At 35.2% G+C, this 21,870-nt stretch overlaps 2 protein-coding genes across 2 annotated transcripts in view; both read left to right on the top strand.

The window, feature by feature from the left end:
* The first annotated feature begins 2,623 nt into the window (after positions 1 to 2,623).
* On the top strand, positions 2,624 to 4,093 carry LOC119246043 (cytoplasmic protein NCK1-like). Its single transcript, XM_037512220.2, has one exon. It carries the CDS (start codon positions 2,687 to 2,689, stop codon positions 3,797 to 3,799), a length of 1,113 nt encoding a protein of 370 aa, XP_037368117.1. The 5' UTR covers positions 2,624 to 2,686; the 3' UTR covers positions 3,800 to 4,093.
* A 2,257-nt stretch (positions 4,094 to 6,350) lies between these two features.
* Positions 6,351 to 21,870, top strand: part of DACH2 (dachshund family transcription factor 2) — a 128,110-nt gene continuing 112,590 nt past the window's right edge. Inside the window, exon 1 of the mRNA XM_054695656.1 lies at positions 6,351 to 6,470. Within this exon, the coding sequence (XP_054551631.1) occupies positions 6,356 to 6,470 (115 nt within the window). The 5' untranslated portion in view covers positions 6,351 to 6,355. The remainder of the gene's footprint in view (positions 6,471 to 21,870) is intronic.

Below are 21,870 nucleotides of genomic sequence, written 5' to 3'. Positions count from 1 at the left end.
ATATATATATTGGGGGGAGTCTTTTCAATAAATGGTGGTGGGAAAACTGGATAACCACATACAAAATAATAAAACTATACCAGTCTCACTTATTATGCACAAAAATTACCTCAGAATTGATGAATTCATAGAGGTTAACATAGGGAAAACACTTGTCAACATATGTTTCAGAGATGTCTGTGGATTCATCTCAAACAGCAATGGAAACAAAAGAGGATGTAAGCAATTGGGACTACATTAAACTACAAAGCTTCTATAATAACAGTGATAGAAACTAATGAAAAAGACGCCTTATTGAATGGGAGAAAACATTTGCCGAACATACATCTGATATCCAAGGTCTACAAAGAAGATATACAACAAAAGAGAAGAAATTATCCAATGGAAAAAAAAAATGATCAAAGAGCTAAATAGGCACTTATCCAAAGACATACAGATGGTGAGCAGGCATATGATAAACTGTTCATCATCACTTATCATCAGGGAAATGCAAATTAAAACACTGAGATACCACCTGACACCTGTGAAAATGGCCCATGTCAAAAAGACCAGACACAATGAATGTTGGCAGAGATGTGGAGAAAACAGGTCCCTCTTCACTGTTGGTGGGAATGTAGACTGATCCAGTCCCTGAGGAAAACAGTATAGATATTTTTCAAAATATTAAAAGCCAGTCTACCATAAGACCAAGGAATTCCACTTTGCCTGTAGAATACAAAAACACTGATTTGAAGGGAATTATGTTGATTGCAGCACTATTTGCAATAGCCAAGCTATTGAAACACCTAAATGCCAAAAAAGTACATGATTGGATCAAGAAGAGGTGTTATGTACACACAATGACTTACTACTCAGCTATTAAAAAAAAAAGCCAACATACTGCCATTTGTGACAACCTGGATGAAACAGAGGGGGTTATGCTAAGCAAAATAAGACAGAAGGAGAAAGACCAATACCAGTAGTGTCACTTTTATGTGGAAGATAAGAAAACAAAGAAAGATTCAGATAAAGCCAAACTAATGACTAACCTTAGAAATCTGACTATAGAACTGAGACTACTAGAAGAAGAGTGGAGGAAGAGAAAAGACCAAATTGAAGAGGGAACACAATGGACTGTGGTGTAGATCTATGAACATTTTGATGGTGGGTGTAGTTTGGTAGCAATTTCTGAAGGATGAGAACCTGTATCTTAAATCACACACAAAAAATGTTGTAAACCAATGTCACCTCAATAAAAAAAGAAAGAAAATATAAAACATAAGTTTAGGACAAACAAAGATATTCCGCCAACTTTTATTTATCACAGAGTAGGAGTTGCATGTTCACAAAATGTAGTGTTTGCACTGCCAATAACATTACAACTAATTATTTAATAATTATTAATGTTAGGATCTTGTTCTGAATTTCCAGAGCTTCTGATGTAAATTCTATAAAATTTGCCTAATGCATTTTTGGTTATAAGACACTCAACTCTTGGGCCTCCCTGGTGGTGCAAGGGGTTAAGCACCACACTATGAAGCAATCCACAGCCTCTGCAGCACGAGTTTGATCCCTGGCTGGCCAGGGAGCAGCCCACATTGCACAGCAGACCTCTCCTGTCTTGCCTGATGCTCCTCTCAGGGTGTATTTCAGTCAGTCTGCCTGTTCTGTTTCCCACTCTGTCTCTGGTGAATCCTCTCACCCCCCTGCATCTCTGGCCTGTACCCCAGCTCTTGTATGCATAAACAAATAAATATTAAAAAAAAAAGACACTCAACTCTAGCAGTCCTAAATAGGGTCCCTTTTTATAAATAATTGCCATCATATTTTTTACTTAGGTGCCTGATAAGTCATTTTGGGGATTGAAATTCAAAAAATCTAAGTATGGCATGAAAATTTCCAGTACCATCCAGGAAAACTGCAAAAGAATAAAACAATTTTCTTTCAGATACTTTCTTTGCAATGACTCATAGGCAAGGTAATGTGAAAAATTTGCTTCATGTTGATTTCTCCATATGTCAAAAAGCATAGAGTGTCAAAGTAAAACCTTATGATTCCCCAAAACAAACACAAGTTAGATATTCTAGGTTACACTTTCTTTCCCTTACACCTTAGTAAAAATTTACTGTACCTTTAATGTCAGGTTCTTCTAATACTGGCAATTATGTTTTTATTTATTATTTATTTACTTATTTACTATTATTTTTTAATTTTATGATAGTTTTATGTGGCAAAGAAAATGATGGTTCATTTTAAAACAAATTTTGATTTGTCTTGGCCTAGGGTGAAAATATAAAATTGAGTATTTAAGTAATAAAAAGGTTTTTTTTTATTTTTTTGCGATAGCAAATATTCCTTTTTTAAGATTTATTTTATTCATACCCAGAAGTGCGGGAGGGTGAGAGGATTCAGCAGAGACAGATTAGGGAACAGAACAGGCAGACTGACCGAAATACACTGCGGAGGTGAGCAGCGGTCAAGGCAGGAGAGGTCTGCCGTGCAATGTGGGTTGCTCCACAGCTGGCATGGATTGAACCGGCACTGCAGAGGCTGCACACAGCTTCACAGCGCAGCGCTCAACCACCTGCGCTACCAGGGAGGCCCCAAATATTCTTTTAAAATATATACAAATATTCAGGTGCCTAACGGCCATCGCGGCGTCCGCGGCGGCGTCCCGGTGCCCTCGTCAGTACTGAAGCTGCTGAAGATGGCAGAGGAAGTGGTGGTAGTAGCCAAATTTGATTATGTGGCCCAACAAGAACAAGAGCTGGACATCAAGAAGAATGAGAGATTATGGCTTCTGGATGATTCTAAGTCCTGCTGGCGAGTTCGAAATTCCATGAATAAAACAGGTTTTGTGCCATCTAACTATGTGGAAAGGAAAAACAGTGCTCGGAAAGCATCCATTGTAAAAAACCTAAAGGATACCTTAGGTATTGGAAAAGTGAAAAGAAAACCTAGTGTGCCAGATTCTGCATCTCCTGCTGATGATTGCTTTGTTGACCCAGGGGAACGTCTCTATGACCTCAACATGCCTGCTTATGTGAAATTTAACTACATGGCAGAGAGAGAGGATGAATTATCATTGATAAAAGGGACGAAGGTGATCGTCATGGAGAAATGCAGTGATGGGTGGTGGCGGGGTAGCTACAATGGACAAGTTGGATGGTTCCCTTCAAATTATGTGACTGAGGAAGGAGACAGTCCTTTGGGTGACCATGTGGGTTCTCTGTCAGAGAAATTAGCAGCTGTCGTCAATAACCTCAATACTGGGCAAGTACTGCATGTGGTCCAGGCTCTCTATCCATTCAGCTCGTCCAATGATGAAGAACTTAATTTTGAGAAAGGAGATATAATGGATGTTATTGAAAAACCTGAAAATGACCCTGAGTGGTGGAAATGTCGGAAGATCAACGGAATGATTGGTCTGGTGCCAAAAAAATATGTTACCATTATGCAAAATAATCCATTAACTGCAGTTTTGGAACCATCACCCCCACAGTGTGATTACATCAGGCCTTCACTCACTGGAAAGTTTGCTGGCAATCCATGGTATTATGGAAAAGTCACCAGACATCAAGCAGAAATGGCATTAAATGAAAGAGGGCATGAAGGTGATTTCCTCATTCGTGATAGTGAATCTTCGCCAAATGATTTCTCAGTATCACTAAAAGCACAAGGGAAGAACAATCATTTTAAAGTCCAACTAAAAGAGACTGTCTACTGCATTGGGCAGCGTAAATTCAGCACCATGGAAGAACTTGTAGAACATTACAAAAAAGCACCAATTTTTACAAGTGAACAAGGAGAAAAACTGTAACTTATCAAGCATTTATCATGATACTGCTAACCAGAAATGACTGCTACACAGCTGTAATTTGTCATGTAATTGAAGACTGAGAAAATGTCAGTCCAATCGTGCTTGATTGGAAATTGCTGTTTCTGACTCTATATGAGAATTGACCATATAAAACATAAGTATTTTTATTGTAATTAATCCTATACATGTATACTACATATGCAAATCATCTGCATAGAGCAATTCTTTATCCTTCCTTAGTCTTCTGTTTTTTGGTTTTCTTTGCTTTTAATATTAAGGGGTTTTTTATTTTGAAAAAAAATGATGTAGATCAAAAGTCTTTATAAGTAAGAATTTCCTTACTACCTTTTCTTTATTTTCTTGTGAGGGCACAGTGTTATTTCTACATTGATTTCTCATAATATAAAATTACTATATCAATATATGGCACATACTAAAATAAATTTCTTGGAAAGTGTGAAAAAAAATAAAATATATACAAATATTCAATTTTTTTCTAAATTCCAAATATTTTTATTCAATTCAAATATTATCTTCCTTGAATTACATTTCCATTGGGATAATGACTTTCACTGAATATTGTTTTAAACCTGCAAGAATTTTTTTTTGGTGGGGCAATGGCACTAGTATACCACTAGGTGGTTAAGGATTTTGATAGTATATAAAATTATTTGAATTCACTAGAATTTTTTTTTTTTTAGAACAATGATGGAGAATAGATTATTCTATGTTTAGTACTTGTTTATGGCACTACCTTATATAGACTTTCCAGGAGAAAGGATTTCAAACATAAACACTCATATGTTCTCTGTTTCCCCTTATTTCTATCTCTTTGTACATATTGCATTATATTTATGCAAAATAATATAATTTTATAGCAGGGACCAACACTTTTTCATACTTGCATCACTTGTTTTCATTAATTTGATCATTCAGTGTATAAGAATGAGGAGGGTAAAAGGGTAGAAAGAATATATGAAGTCTTCATCACCCAAAACAAAGATAGTCAAGGAAAAGATAAACACCTGGGATTACATCAAACTTAAAAGCTTCTGCACAGCAAAAGAGACGTTAACCAAAATAGAGAGAGACCCCAATGACTGGGAAAAAAATTTTACACTCCAGTCAACTGATAAGGGACTGATCACAAAGATATACAAAGAACTCATAGGACTCAACAAAAACAAAATAAAAAATCAGTCAAGAAATGGGCAGAAGAACTTAAAAGACATTTCTCCAAAGAGGAAATGCAAATGGCCAACAGGCATGTGATAAAATGTTCAATATCCCTCATAATCAGGGAAATGCAAATGAAAACCACAATGAGATACCACTTTACACCAGTGAGAATGGCACATATTAAAAAAAAAAAAAAACTAGCAACAACAAATATTGGCAAGGATGTGGAGAAAAAAGAACTCTCCTACATTGCCAGTGGGAGTGCAAACTGGTCCAACCACTATGGAAAGCTGTCTGGAGGTTTCTCAGTCTACTAAAAATGGAGCTACCATATGACCCGACAATTCCACTACTAGGGATCTACCCAAAGGACACAAAAACAGTGATTGAAAAGAGCACCTGTACCCCTATGTTTATTGCAGCACTATTTACAGTAGGTAAAACTGGGAAACAACCCTAATGCCCAAAAATAGATGACTGGATCAAGAAGATGTGGTATATATACACAATGGAATATTATTCAGCAACCAAAAAAGATAAACTCATGTCATTCACAGCAACGTGCATGGAACTAGAAGGAATTATGCTCAGTGAAATAAGACAGTTCGGTCTGCCTGTTCTGCTCCCTGCTCTGGCTCTGGTGAATTCTCTCACCCTCCCACGCTTCTGATTGTACCCAGTGCTTGAATGAATAAATAAATAAATCTTAAAAAAATAAAAATAAAACAACTGTGCAGAACTCTTTCAAGACATCAGCATATATTAAGTATTCTTGGAATTTTTAAAACAATTTGCATACTACTCTCTTTGTTTTGTTTTGAATTTTGAAACATAACCTATGTATTTTTTTTAGATTTTCAAACTGTCCATTATAGGATGAAATAATTATAGTGGTGTTGTCACTTATATGTGGAATATAGAGAAATGAGACAAAAGACAAAGGGTCAGATAAGCCAAACCTAAAAAATAGCCCTTGGAAACATACTATATAATTGAGACATTCAGTGGGAGAGGGGAATGTGGAGGCCAAGTCCAAAGTGGGGAGGGAGAAAATGGACTCTGTGGTGGACTATGCGTCCTTTGGTGTTGGGAGTGTTATGGTAACAGCCTCAGAATGGGGAAATTCCATAGTGCCAAAATGCAGACAATGATATAAACCAATGTTTCTGCAATAAAAATAAACAAATAGATAAATTAATAGAAAATGAAGGCCTACAATTTATTTTGTTTAAAAAGTTATTCATAAATTCAACTTTGGTCTTTTTGGCATGTATTGTGCAGCCCTGTTAAGGATATTTATCCAGCTTTTAGATACATTTAGAAATAGTCCGTGTTTTTAAAGGAATGATTCTGGTTATAGGTATAACAGCTGCTGCAATGGTTGAGGCAATGAAGTTGCAGAAAATGAAGCTTGTGGCCATGAACACACTTCAGGGAAATGGAAGCCAAAATGGGACTGAATCAGAGCCTGATGATCTCATTTCTAACACAGGTGAGTGTCTTCAGGAATTGCAGGTAGGTGGTTCTTACTGACTAATTCTGGATTGGGGCAGAGGAGGGATGAGGAGGCAGGTGTTCATAATATGCATACTTTGATTATAAGTAGTTTCTACAGAAGAATGATCAATTCCAAAGAGCACCTGCACCCCTGTGTTTATAGCAGCACTATTTACAATAGCTAAGCTTTGGAAACAACCCAAATGCCCAAAAATAGATGACTGGATCAAGAAGATGTGGTACATAAACACAAAGGAATATTACTCAGCATTCAAAAAAATAAACACATGCAATTTGCAGCAACATGGATGGAGCTGGAAGGGATCATGCTCAGCGAAATAAGCCAGAAAGAAAAAGAAAAATACTGGATGGTCTCGCTCATAGCAGGAATCTAGAAAACTTAAATAAGGGACCAGGAAAAAGAATAACTATAAGAAAGAAAATATCTGGGCCTCCCCGGTGGCGCAGCGGTTGAGCGCTGGGTTGCGAAGCTGCCCACGGCCTCTGCGGCGCCGGCTCGATCCCCGGCTGCTCCCCGGCCACCGGAGGAGGATCCCACATGGTGCGCAGACCTCTCCTGCCACCCGCTGCTCCCCTCAGCAGTGTACTTCAGTCCTTCTGCCTGCTCTGCTCCCCACTCTGGCTCTGGTGAATTCTCTCACCCTCCCGCGCTTCTGACTGTACCCAGTGCATGTATAAACAAAACAAACAAATAAAATAAATAAATAAATAAATAAAAAAAAAAAAAAAAAAGAAAGAAAATAAAATCAACAACTATGAACCAGAGACACTCTATGGGGCCTGGGGGGCGGGGAAAGGAGGACTTGGGGTCAAAATAAGGGGGTTGTAATTGTATGGGGAATATAAAAATAAAATTTAAATTAAAAAAGGATTTACAGAGACGAAATACATAAATAAATAAATAAATAAACTTAGGAAAAAAAGAATGCTTAACCCTACTGATAACTTGCACACTAAAACTAGAAAACCATTACAGGTCAGAATCCCATTTCTGGAAACAGGGATCTGTATTCTTTTGTTATAATGAAAACAAATTCTAATTTTCATAGTACTGACCATTGTAATCTGTGCTTGCTAAAGATTATGCCCTTCTATATTTAAGCCAGACTTCTCATTTCATCTTGCTCTAAATAATTTACCATGAAAAGCAGTTCTTAGAATTAAGTTTGGATGGTCTCAGCCTATGTACCACTTCTTTAGTTAAGTGAAGATGCTAACAGACTCCAGGCATTATCAGCAGAACTGAAGTAAAGAGATAGAACAAAGAGTAAGCAATTAAAAAAAGTAGGGAGGAGGGAGAAAAGAGAAAGATGCTTGTTGAATGTCCTCTCATGTCCTACTATTTTTTTCTCCTTCACCCTGTCATAATTGTACCTTCACTTTGATCATAAGAACCCCCCATCTCTTAGAAATAGGTGGGGTTATAACTATTCTATCTATCTATCTATCTATCTATCTATCTATCTATCTATCTATCTACCTACCTACCTACCTACCTATCGATTTATCTACATATATATTTGAGATACATAAATTATCAAATAAATGAAATTATGGATTAATTTTACTGGACAATAAAAATGGGCCAAAGATGATCTTAGGAGCAATGGGTTTCCAATTTAGCCTTACAGTGAAATTCAATATAATATAGCAGTCATTTTGGTAACAACCTTATTTCTCTTCTTTTACATTCCTAGAAGCTCAAGCCTAGTGGGGCTTTATTTTGGAAGAAAGGGGGTATAAAAATTAAAGAGGAAAATTTTAGAACATATCAGTATGTTAAATTAATCTGATTAATGCACTTTGTCTCTTCTCATATAAAATTTTAATGTTTTTGGTGGGATATATACCATGAGAATTGGTCTTCAACCAGGATCCGTAGTGCTAATTTCTTTCAATATAGCATAGGTATAATTTATTGGGGAATCAATGGAAAAATGCATGGTTTTACTGAATTCATGGTTTTACTAACCAGAAGCAATGTATAAATAAGACTAAACTTAACTCTAAAAAATAACAATAAGATTAAGCTGCCAGTTACTATGAGCCAAGTATAACACGATTTTTTCCCCTTTAGTTCCAAAAGTTCCAAATATTTATTGAGATATAATTAACATTTAACATTATGTAAGTTTAAGCTACCCAACTTGTTGATATGATATATTTAAATATAATTATAACCATAGTGTTAGCTAACATATCCATCACGCCTAATTATACTTTCTATTTTATGTTGAGAGCACTTAAGATCTAATGTCATTTTTAAACCATTCTTTTTAATGAGGTAACCTTGGTTTACAACAATGTATGCGAATTGGAGGTACAGGTTCACACCTGGCCACATGTATGTTACCATACCACACTCAGCACCAAAGCGTTCATAATCTTCCACCAAAGTACATTGGCTACTCTCATCTCTTTATTCCCCATCTCCTCCCTCTGCCAATGGTAGCCCCAATGAAACAGTCAGATTTCTATGGTTTATTTTGGTTTAATTTTGTCTTTCATTTTCTTTCTCTAGATTCCAAGTATGAGTGAAATAATCTGGTGTTTATCTTTTTCCTTCTGACATTTTGTTTAGCTTAATTTCCTCCAGATTCCACATGTTGCCTCAAACAGAAATATAACATGTATTTTCATAGCTAATTAATATTTTGTTGTGCATATAGACCACATCTTTATCCATTCATTTGTCATTGGACAGTCTGTTTTCATAATGTGGCTATTGTAAATAGTGCTGCATTGAACTTAGGAGTCCATATATCCCTTCAAATTAGTAATGTATTCTTTGGGTATGTATCTAGGAATGAGATTGTAGGATCATATGGTAGATCCATTTTTAATATTTTGATAAACCTCTATATTGTTTTCCAGTCTACCTTTCCACAAACTGTACAAGAATTCCTTTTTCTGCACACCTTACCAACACGTATTTCTGGTCTCTTTGATAGGAAACATTCTTACAGGTTTGAGACAGTATGCCATTGTTTTAATTTTCATTTCCATGATAAGTGATGATGAGCATTTATTCATGTGCCTGGTGGTTATTTGTATGTCTTCTTTGGATAAGTGTCTATTTAGCTCTTTGCCCATTTTTTGATTGGGTTATTTCTTTTCACTTTGTGACTATTAGCCAAAAATACTTAGGAAAAAAAAAATCCTCGACATAAGTTTCAGAGGTGTCTTTGATGAGTAGATTCTAATAGCAATGGGAAAAAAGGCAAAAATTAACAATAGGACTATATCAAACTAAAAAGTTACTGCACAGTGAAAGAAACTATCATTAAAAAGAAAATAGGGCCTACCCGGTGGCGAAGTGGGTTGCGCGCAGTGCTGCAAGGCTGTCTGCAGCCTCCCCATCGCCAGTTCAATTCCTGGCCAGCCATGGAGATTCCCACATGGCGCATCAGACCTCTCCTGTCTCCCCTGCTGCCCTCTTCACCAGTGTATTTCGGTCCTTCTGCCTGTTCTGCTCCCTTCTTTGTCTCCGGTGGATTCTCTCACCCTCCCGCGCCTCTGGCCTGTACCCCAGTGCTTGTATAAATAAATAAATCTTTAAAAAAGGAAAAAAGGAAAAAAGGTCCTCCCCTGGTGGTACAGGCGCTTGAGCGCCGCGCTGTGAAGCTGTCCACACCCTCTGCAGCGCTGGTTCAATCCCGGCCGGCCGGCGAGGGTCCCACATGGCGTGGCAGACCTCTCCTGTCACATGCGCTGCTCCCCTCAGCAGTGTATTTCGTCAGTCTGCCTGTTCTGTTCCCCGCTCTGTCTCTGGTGAATCCTCCTACCTTCCTACGCATCTGACCTGTACCACGGTTCTTGTACAAATAAATTAATAAATCTTAAAAAAAAAGGAAAAAAAAAGAAAAAGAGAATACACAACTGAATAGGAAAAAAATGTATATCATACATGCAACAAGGGGCTAATGACCATGAACTGCAAAGAACTCATGCAACTTAATCTCTTAGCAACTTTTAAGTGTATAACACAATATTGTTGACCATAACCACGATACAATGCATTATATTCCCAGAATTTACTCATCTTCTATTTCTTATGTTAATTCAATTAATTCTTACCAAATCCCCCCACCAACACTTTTCCAATACTCCCATTTTTCAGAACAGAAAACTGAGGCAGTGTGGTTCAACATTACTTATAATCACAAAGCTAGTAAATGACAGGGCTAAGTTTCAATCCTATGGCTGGTTAAGTCCAAAGTATTTGCTCTTCTCACATTCTGTCTCTCTTGCAATAATATTTTGTAACAGAAATTTTATTAACTCCCTGGAGTAAAAGTTGTTTTTCTGATAAGGATAAGGCAATAAAACTGACCATCAATTCCTCTAAATTCATACTGGATTTCAAAACTTACAGCGTCTTAGAAATGACCATCATTTAACTACTTTTAGTTATTTTTTACCAATAAAAAATTTGAGAGTTCAAGCATTAAGTACTATCATGTTCTTAGTTTTATACCAGTTTCTGAGAAGACTGTATACAGCATTTCTATGTCACTCTATTATAAGAAGACATCATACATTTTGAGAGATATATTGGTGGCCTACTTTCTAACTTAGTAAAATAGCATATTTTCTAACTTACTAAAATAGCATATTTTCATGCTGGATATAATATGACCTGATTCCAGATAACCATTAGTGTGATAACAAAGTATTAGATTCCCATCTGTATATGACATTATACTTGGTGCTATAGAAATGGTGTTAGTCACTGTCTTTGATTATGCTGAGATAGCAATATAATTATACTTGTTTTCAAATAATAAGATAAGCTGATATACAACAATAGCAATAAAAATTAAAATGAAGTGTGTGAGATTTTTTGAAGTATGTAAATCACCACTGCTGCCATGTGATGGCACCTGCATTCTGCATCCTCTTGTCAATTCCTTTGTTTTGTGTATCTATATTCCATATAAGAACAAGATCACCCAGTATCTGTCTTTCTCCCTCAGGCTTATTTAATTTAGCATAATCCCTTCCTTCCAATTCCATCAATGGCATCACAAATGCAAAGGTCTGTCTTTCTGATAGCTGAATAGTATTCCATCTTGTGTATGTACCACAATTTCTTAGTCCACTTATCTGGATTGTCACAGAGGTTGTTTCCATAGCTAGACTATTATAAATAGGATTGCAATGAACATAGGACTGCATATATCCCTCCAAATTAGTGTTTTTGCATTCTGTGGACAAATGCCAAGGAGTAGGAGTGCTGGATCATATAGTAGATCTGTTTTTCATTTCACAAAAATCACCATATTGTCTTCCATAGGGTATGGATCAGCCTACATTCCCATGAACAGTGTAGGAGGGCTCTTTTTTCTCCATACCCTCCCAACATTTATTGTTCCTGGTTTTTTTTTCTTTATTGGTTTGTTTTCTTTTTAATCATCCACCTTACTCTTTCTGGAAACTAGACTATCATTAAACCAAAGGACAGAATGCCACTTCTGAGGAAGGAGATAACCAGTGTTGGATCTACTTTCTTTTATTCAACTGTGTTTGTTTTTTTTTGTTTTTTTTTTTAGTTTTTGAGCACTTATGGATTATTGTGCATTATTGTTAAATATCTAGCTTTGTGAAACTTTTGTGCTGTGATTTTGAAGAAATACCCTTCTGTCTTTTTGCTTTAGTTACAATGAAGGAATTTGATATAATAATTATTGCCTTTGAATTCTAATCTTCATTTCTATTACTCTTGAGCATCATCTGTATCTCTCCACAATCCATTTGTATTGCTTTCACTTATTGTGTGGTCTTCTGAATCTGATGCTCTGACATTCTACACCTTTTATTTTTTATTGAATTTTCCATTTAGTGATGTTACTTCAGAGTCTGAACCCATCCTCAGAAGTTTTAGACTGGTATCACCAAATCAAAATGTACTTATGTTCAGAACACTGATTCAAATGTTTTATTTTCCCTTGAGATCTAGAGATACTTTTTTTAAGTCCCTTGAACTTTGTTCCTTCCTTCTCCCTCTTAACCTCAGGAAGCTTGCTTTATTAGTGTCTACTAGGTTTTTAATGAGCATTTTGCTTTGTTAAAATATCTGCTATGTAAATGTCCAATATTTGTCTTTGTCAGTCTGACTTATTTACTACACATAATTCCGTAGGGGATACTTTTTATATTGTCACCCCAAACAGACATTGATGCATGGGTGACAATTCTTTGAATGCTCCTTTTGTCTCCTGGGAATTTACTCTAGGTGTGTGACCTGCCTGGATTTTCACAGTTTATTGATGAGCCAGTTGTTTAGACTGGTCTCCAAAACCTTGATGAAGTAAAAATAAATTGCATCTATTTTTTCCTCTCTCTCAGGCTGTCATTCTGTCACAGAAGGAGATTAGATTCTCTTGATGATACTTGATATTTAGGAAGCCATGCTGGGTGTTACCCCACATACTGTTCTTTTTAAGGTATTTGCAAATTGACTTTCAGTATCTTTTCGGCAAACACATGTTTTCATTGCAGATAAAATGCAAACAGGTGAGACATAGCAAGTAAGGAAAATGTTAGCAATAGGTCAATATAGAATTTTAAATCATGTGCCTAAAACATTTAGAGAAATTATTGTAAGGAATTTGTCACATATATGCTAGTTAGTAGACAGCATTCAGAAATGGAGTTAGCAATAGCTGACTAAAGGTATGTTTTATCATTTAATGATGATCACTTTTAAAATTGGAATTTAACAAAGGCATTCAATATTAATTTATTTACTATAGTACCAGACTCCAAAAGCTTATTTACAACACATATCTCCCTTTTAAGAGTTTATCTTATCAAAAAATTGAAAATGGTAGTCATTGTACACTCTTATGATCTTATTTCCTTTATAAGGGCAAATTTGCATGCATAAATTATTATATAGATTTGTCCATATTAAATATTCCCCTACATGAAATGGGTGTCACTTTATACTGAAAAACTTAGTGTACGAGACTTGGAAATAATTACTATTTGTTCCTAAACTCTAAATACCTATAGTTCATTGATACTTGAATATCATTATAACAGCATGAATATGATCCATGTATACAACAAACCTGTTGCATGCTTTGAGCCCAAGTTCAGTTAATACATATGTCTTTACTAGGAAGTTTACAAGTTTTGTAGCATTCAAAGAGAAATTTTTAGAAGAGTTTTACTGAAGTATAATTCACATACCACAAAATACAACCTTTAAAGTATAAACTTCACTAATTTTGTTGTATCAACATATTTCTGCAACTGTTACCATTATCTAATTACCAAAATTTTCATCACTTCCAAAAGAAGCCCTCTACCTATTTGGAATCTCTCCTCATTTTCCCCAATCCCCAACTGTTGACAACCAGTGATCTACTAATTCATTGTACTATCTCTATGGATTTGCCTATTTTAGACATTTGGCATAAATGGAACTATATAATATGTGACCTCTTGGGTCTCACTTTTTTGACATAATATGGTCCAGGTTCATCCATATTGAAGCATTTACCAGTACTTCATGTATTTTAATTCCTGTATAATATTCGCTAATATGAATGTGTTTGTTGTACTTTGTTTTTCCATTCATCTGTTGATAGACATTTTGGTTGCTTCCACTTTTTGCCTATTATATATAATGCTGTTACCAGTGTTCATGTGCAAGTTTTCATGTGGTCATATATTTCATTTCTCTTGGGTATATACCCAGAAATGAAATTGCTAGGTCAAATGGTAACTATGTCTTTAACATTTTGAAGAAATGCCAAATTGTTTTCCAAGTGTCTGTACCATTTTATATTCCCATAGTGAATTTTGTGGATTATATACCCACATATTGGATTTCACAATTAGAATTTAATTTATCACGCATTTCCTGGATACTCTATACTCTATGGTCTTTGTTGTGCAAATTGCATCACATTCCAACATAAAGATTTCCCCTTTTTCAGAGGCAAGCTGATTCTGCTGAGTAGCCATAACTACAATGCCCCCAAGCATGTTAAGAAAAGAAAGTTTTGTGACTTTATAGAAAATTTAAGAAGTGAAATATGATAGTTTGGTTGATGTAGGAAGATAGAAATTGACGTATGACTTTCTAATGTTTATAGTATATCAATATACGATAGGGAAATAAATTATTCTACATGCAAGGGGATGATCATAGCCATATTGTCATCAAAACAAATTTTTTCCTAGTACAATCCTAGAATTAGATGGCATTCTACCTCTTGTTTACTGGTCACATGTGAAGGTAATTTTGCTCAAAGGGAAAAAGATCAGTCAAAAAAGAGTGGTAAGAGTATTGCTAGCAGGGGTAAAGACATGCCTATTTGACACCAAGGGTGGGGGAGGATTGTGCAAGAATTTCCTCTGAAATAGCAAAGGGGAAAATAAAACATCTATTGTGGAGTTTGTCACTGACTGAAATGCCATAAAGTACAATGTTCATGGATTCAGGAATATCCTCAAGGAAATGATATCCTCTGAGGATTTTTCTTTCCTTTCTCTCCTGGCTTACCAAGGGAAGTTAAACCTGAACTTTAAGCAGTAAAACAGTGAAATAAGAGCCCTTTCAAGGAAATCATCAAACCAAAAATTACACACACACACATTTTATTTATGCAGTATATATACTTACATATATTATTTCATATGTCATGTTAATGATAAAAATTGTATATAAGTAATTATTTCTCATAAATACTCTCAATATTTTTCTTTTTAACTTTTATTAACAATTAATAAAACAGTAAATTCAAAGTGAAGGAATAAAACAAAACCAACCTGAGTACAGACAGTGAAAATCAGTAGCTCTTCAGGAAAAAAAGATTATAGTGGGGAAACTTTCTAGAAACCTAAATTAAGTTCATGTCTTTGAGCATTGAAACTCAATATAGATCCTTAATATAGGCACTAACTGCTGGGAATATTTTTATCATTCTTGTGGCAGTTTTGGTTTCTGAATTACTGTGAGAAGTTGATTGGGCATGAAGCCTCAAAGATCATGTTTCCTTTCACAAAATTTAATTATTCAAGTAATATAAGATATCTCATAAAAACTGGTCTTATCTATAAGTAAGATGATTTCATGGACTCTGGAAAAAAATCAGCATTTCTGCCATTGCCAACTCTTGTATTATAAATTTTGTGCTTATCAGTTTACACCGAAATGTGAGTGAAAGTTTGGAAGCTGGTGTTCATGAGAGAGGAGTGTTCCTTGGGCAAAGTTTAAAGGCCAGGGATTGTATACTAGGAGAAAATAATTGAAGGTTAGGGACCCAAAAATTTGCCTCTTCAAATATTAATGAAAATGCCTAAATCTCATTCTTTCTTGCCCAAATGAAAATAGCGTTACTTTATAAGGTTTATTCTCTGCATGCAAATCAAGTCCATGTGTATTTTATCTAATGAGTCTCAGACTAGGTTTCTTTTTCTGTGTTAAGCAAGTTGTCAAATCTCTCTAGCTGGGTCATGAATTATAGGTGATCATTATACATTGCTAATATTGTGTGTAAATGCCTTGCAGAAATTTGCAAAGAAAACGCTAGGATTTATTTGCATCTAAGTCTTTTTTAACCATGAAACATAAGTTCTTTTTTTTTTTTCAGATGCTCATATTGTGCATTTTATGGGACAGTATCTTCTATTAAAAATATATACCACACTATGTAAAAAGAGAGCACAAATATTCTTCCCTTCAAACTTTCTGGTATTTAGACTGCTTTATCTTGCTGGAATATAATCAATGGAGCACCAGTGCATCATACTAAATATGGTTCCTGCACCCATTAAGAACTGAGCAAGGAACAAAACATTTATTTTCCTTGTATAAATTTTGAATGCAAAGTATAACGCATGATTTAATAGTTGTGTTTTTGCTTTCCCAAGAACGATATTAAATAATACTAAATGTTTCATCATTGTTAAACATCTTAGGAAGTTCAAATGTTTTGAGTGTATATTTTGTTGTTGTGGATGTGGGGGGCTGTTGAGAGGGTCAAACCCCTCTCAAATATTTGAGTGGTGAACAGACTGAGAGAAAGTGTACTAGTAAAAAGTTTTATTGCCGTACTTTTTCTGACTATACCTGCCATGGAGTTTTTTTTTTTTTAATAGATGCAAACATCACAGTCTGTTTTTAAAAAACACAAATACATCACTCAGAGGAATATTTAAGGAACCATCAGGAGGGGAAAAACTCACTGGTTTAATGGAATGTTGTCAAGTCAAATCAGCATCACAAATGACACTGGGGCAGAATTGATACTTTTGCACTGACATGTTAAAAGAAAAGCCCATGCATTATTTAGAAAACCAAGAAATCTGTCAGCTGTATGATTGCCGAGTTAGCAGAAGCAGGGGGATGTTGCTCAAGTTGAAAAGAAATGCGTAGGCACAGATCCATACTGTAACCTTTCATGTTCTACACCCACCATGAATACTCAGCTATTACACGGTCAGCATTTTTGAGATCTTCTCTTTTAAATTTTCAAGTGTTTCAAAAGGCAAAAGAGGTAGGTCTTTTATTCTAAAAAAGCAAAATGTCTAGGCTGTTATTTTAGTGTTAAAGATGACAAGACCAAAGAAAGACTGTTTTTCATCTTTGTGAGTGCTTTTCAGGTTCCCCAGAAGTGTTTTCGCATTGTTAAGATAGGTATTATTTTTGCACATTTATTCCATGAACAATGTATTTTCTTAACCATTTTCTTTCACAAACAGAAGGAAACTTTGTTTTAGCTCTTTAACCACACTAGCATACCATTCATAAACATGGAAAGTTTTATTGTCTACTAATGTGAAAATGAATATATCAATACTATACATATAAATATATTTTTAACAATTCTCTTATATATACAATGGTGTGCTCTCTCTGGTGCCATATTGCCAAAATATAGTTCTTGACCTCCTCATGCCCTTGGATTACTCTTATAAAGCAAGTAAGTCAATACTCTTCCTATTGCCATAGATGAGAAAATAAATTCATAAGTGAAATTTGTAACAGGGTAGGCCTCTGGGGAAGAGGAGATTCCAGGTTCCCTGCCACAACCAAGGGAGGGTGGAACCCTGCCCGGTAACAAATTCAGTGCCATCCTTAAGGTTATACAGCTTAAGAACAAGAGAAAATTAGTGGTAATGGAGATACAATCTTTTTTAAAAAATATTTATTTATACAAGAACCGGGATACAGGGCAGATATACAGGAGGGTGAGAGGATTCACCAGAGACAGAGCGGGGAACAGAACAGGCAGACCATCCGAAATACACTGCTGAGGGGAGCAGTGGGCAAGACAAGAGCGGTCTGCTGCGCCATGTGGGTATCTCCACTGCCAGCGGGGATCGAACCAGCACTGCAGAGGCTGTGGAGAGCTTCACAGCACTGCGCTCAACTGCCTGCGCCACCAGGGAGACCCCAATACAATCTTGGGTTTTCAGTGTAGGGAGTGTAGTGTGCTTTCTACTCTACTGTTACACTCTGACTTCATTCTAAGTTGCTATGCTTTTATAAGTGTTTAATTGTTTATAAGTTTGAGAAAGCTTAATAAAAATTTCCTATTCCATAGTAGCTGCTGCTTTATAGCCACTGAAGGAAAATAATCATACAGCTAGATAAGCAGGAATTATAGCATAGAATTGGAAAATTAGATGTTGGGTGTGATCTATATTGGAGAAGTCTGTCTAGATAAGTTGCAGAAGTTGAATTTCCTTTTTGTTGCTGTTTATTAAGATTTTATTGGTGACAAAAGAGCTTAAAACAAATTGACCGAATATCAAATCACACTGCCTGGGCACAAAGGCTCCTTGACTTGAAAACTCACTGCTAGGAAGGTGGATTGGCAACAAATTGAATTTCTAATGAGGTTATCCAAATTTAAAATTGCACTTACTTAAGTAGAAAATGATAAACTTTCTGATATTATCAATGAAAAAACTGAATGGAAGTAGTTGCTAGAACAAATATTATTCCCTATTTGCTATGGAAACATGCATATAGTGGCATATTGGGGTTAAATTTCTTTTCATAAGTTCTTGTGGTTTTTGCATAACCAATAGAAATTCTTTCAGAGGAGCAACAATTCATACTTTTTAATTTCAGAAAAATCATCATGATCCTATTAGCTTCTATTTCTACTGACAAAATCAACAGAAGTGAAATATTCAAGGAACAAAATTAATATTTTGAGTTTTACCTATGCAATAGTCTGAGGTCAAAATGAACATTTTTGTATAATGCCTTTATTAATGATTTCCAAATCTATTTTCTTCTTTATCTCTTCACCAGTCTATTTTTTACTCCCCTTCTGATTATGTCTACTTTTGGAATTACCAATTAAATATATGAATAACATTTTTTATACTGCAGTAATATTTCTGGAGTTGTGTGTGAGAGAAAGAAAAGAGAAGAGGGAGAGAGAGAGATCTGTCCTTCCTTGGTAAAGTCTTCCTGATTATTCCTGTCTCCCACTTTAGATGTATCATCTCTTTTAGTTATTTACAAAAATGCATTTGGTGAATCACAGATAACCTGGTTACATTTATCAGGCTGAAGTCCTGCCCTTAAGAAAGAACAAGAACTGTCAAGATGATTTTGGAATGAGGCAAAATAAGTGTACATTTGAGATTATATTGAAAATTTGCAGAGGAAGCAAATAGATTATCAGGTGTTAGGACATCTGTGTTCTGGAATTGTCTCTGCCAAGAATTAGCTGTGAGACTTTAAGCATTTCTCTTCCTGTACTTGAGCCTTAGTTTTTCCATTTGTAAATATACTAAGTTCAATAGATGACACTTAAGGACAAACCTAGATGTGGTAATTCTATATTGGTGTATAGCGTAAGTGGCTATCACTGGCACTCTAATTTCAGAAGGTGGAGAAAGAAGTGTTCTATACATAGGTAAAGGTGGACATTGGATCCAGAGACTGCCTGTAAATGAATTTTAGAAAGACATGGTTTTATTGTTAACCCCCCATTTCTTTTCTAGAATTCTTTGAGTAACTACATCTTCAAATGTATTAGATAATACTGAATTGTTATGCAATATATCATAGAGTACAAGGTAAAGAAACTGACCCTGATCCAATCCCTCTCCCCCATTAAAGTAAAAACCTTAATATATAATTTTCTGGAAGAAAATTGGACTTGTAATTTTACAAAAAGTTAAAATCCTACTTTCTCCTTTTCTGGTAGGACCAGATCAATTATATTTATCTTCCTTCAACTTGGAATAGTGCTGTACCCCATGAGCTATATGACTTAACTTGATATGAACAACAAGGCTTTAAAGCTCCCTGATTTTGTCATAGATTAACTATTCTTATAGGTATGGGCTTATCTCTGGGCTACAAATGAATATTCATTTTGTAATGAATGATTATAAAAGCAAAATCTAAGTAACACTTGTTTTTAAAAATATATATATTATAAATATGAATCCAATTGTTTAAAGTGCTGTTTTCAATAAAACATCTCATTACATCCAAAATAAATAAACAAAACTTTCTGACTACCTGAATAAACTTTCTATAGGAAAGGTTGTAACTAAATAAAGCACAAAAGATTGTGTATTTCAATCATTCAGCAGTGCTTCAGGGCTTGTTCTTCCCTTAATGCATTAACATGAATGGGGACTGCAGCACTCATTGAAGGAAAATATATACCTCTTTGTATTTTGGCCATTTAAGAGTATTGCATGTTCTATTTTACTTGATTTATCTGGTCTGTAACCTTCCTTGCATTCTGAGAACTGGCAATGTGTTCTAAAAGCAGAAAACAAATATCTTTGTCTCATTGAATCAAAATAACCTAATTGTAAGTAATCTATTTTCATTTGTGAGCTTCATTGTACCAAATTTACTTTGACATATAAAGAACATGTCTTTGTAGAGCACAAGGAAATTACTCCAGGTACCCTCCAATTATTAGGGAAGAAACTTTCCAGTTCTGTGCTATATTTACTATAAGAACTAAATGTAATGCAATAAAAACTAATGACAAAATGCAAGGGGCACAGTTAAACTCTTTCAAATGAAACATTTTCACGTATCTATCATCTTGCTGATTTATAAATTTATGGTCTCTGAGTACAGAGGTCTAAATCTTCAAAGTTTGAACAGAGGTGAAGCATGAACTAATCTTAATTTTCCCCCTATCTTCTTACAGCAGCACTAATGGAAATGTATTTTGTTTAATGACTCTGAAATCCTGTTCGTAATTAGATGTGGGAATTGGTCTTACTTTCTAACAGATGATACTGGAATAATAATATGAGAGATGCTACGCTGAGACCACTATCCTCCTAAATCTATATCATTTTTCATTTTATTGACAGGAGATGTGTGAAAGAAACAAAGACATTGATTTTTAAAAGGAGGAAATAAAATCTAATAGAAACTGTCAATCCAAATATTTTTATGTTACCTGCAATATATTACAGTGGGTGGAGGAACGGCTATGCACCTTGTTTTCACTTTTAGTAGACAAAGATTTTAGATTTGCTGCTTTGTTCCTGATAATGATCTCTGAATGCTATTGAAAAGAGTAGGTAGAGAAGTTTAATTAAGTGACAGAGATCATATCATTAAAGTATGTGTGATTCACTTGCATGATTCCACAGGCTAATTAACATTGTCTTTTAAAGATAAAACTGATTTCATTATTTTTTAATTGTGTTAATTTTTACTGAGGTAACACTGGTCTACAATGTGTATATGATTTAGGGGCATAGGCTCACAATTCAAATATATGTTACCAAACCATGGCCTACACCAAAACATCAATAATTCTTCACCATAATCCATTGGACCCCTCCTCAGTTTGCAACACATCCTTTACCCTACCCTTATGTTCATCTCATTTTTGCATTCAGATTTCTAGGATTTGTTTTATTCAGTTTTGTCTGTTCTTTTGTTTCCCTATAGTCCACATATGAGACAAACCATGTGAAATTTATCTTTCCCCTTTTGATTTATTTCCCTTAACATAATCCTTTCTAGTTTGATCTATGTTGTCATAAATGACAAAATTTTATCTTTATATTGCTGAGTAGTATTCCATTGTGTAAATATGAAACATCTTCTTAATCCACTCATTTACTTTTGGATACTTAGGCTGTTTCCATAACTTGCTTAGTGTAAATAGTCCTGCAGTGAACATAGGGTGCATGTATCACTTCAAATTAGTGTTTTTTGCATTTTGGGGGTAGCTACCTATGAGTGCAAATGCTGGGTCATATGATAGATCTATTTTTTGTATTTTGAGAAATCGCCATACTGTTTCCACAGGGGCTGGACTAGTCTACATTCCACCAACACTGGACTAGTAGTTCTTTTTCTCTCATCTACATTTATTGTATCTGGTCTTTTTGATATGGAC

This window comes from Talpa occidentalis, unplaced genomic scaffold (assembly GCF_014898055.3).
Source record: "Talpa occidentalis isolate TD23 unplaced genomic scaffold, MPIMG_talOcc4v2.1 talOcc4.15, whole genome shotgun sequence".
NCBI lineage: Eukaryota > Metazoa > Chordata > Mammalia > Eulipotyphla > Talpidae > Talpa > Talpa occidentalis.
This window is presented reverse-complemented; position numbering and strand designations above follow the sequence as displayed.

Bases quoted from the DNA above. Each gene is read 5' to 3' on its own strand.
- LOC119246043 (XM_037512220.2), top strand. From the start codon at position 2,687: ATGGCAGAGGAAGTGGTGGTAGTAGCCAAATTTGATTATGTGGCCCAA.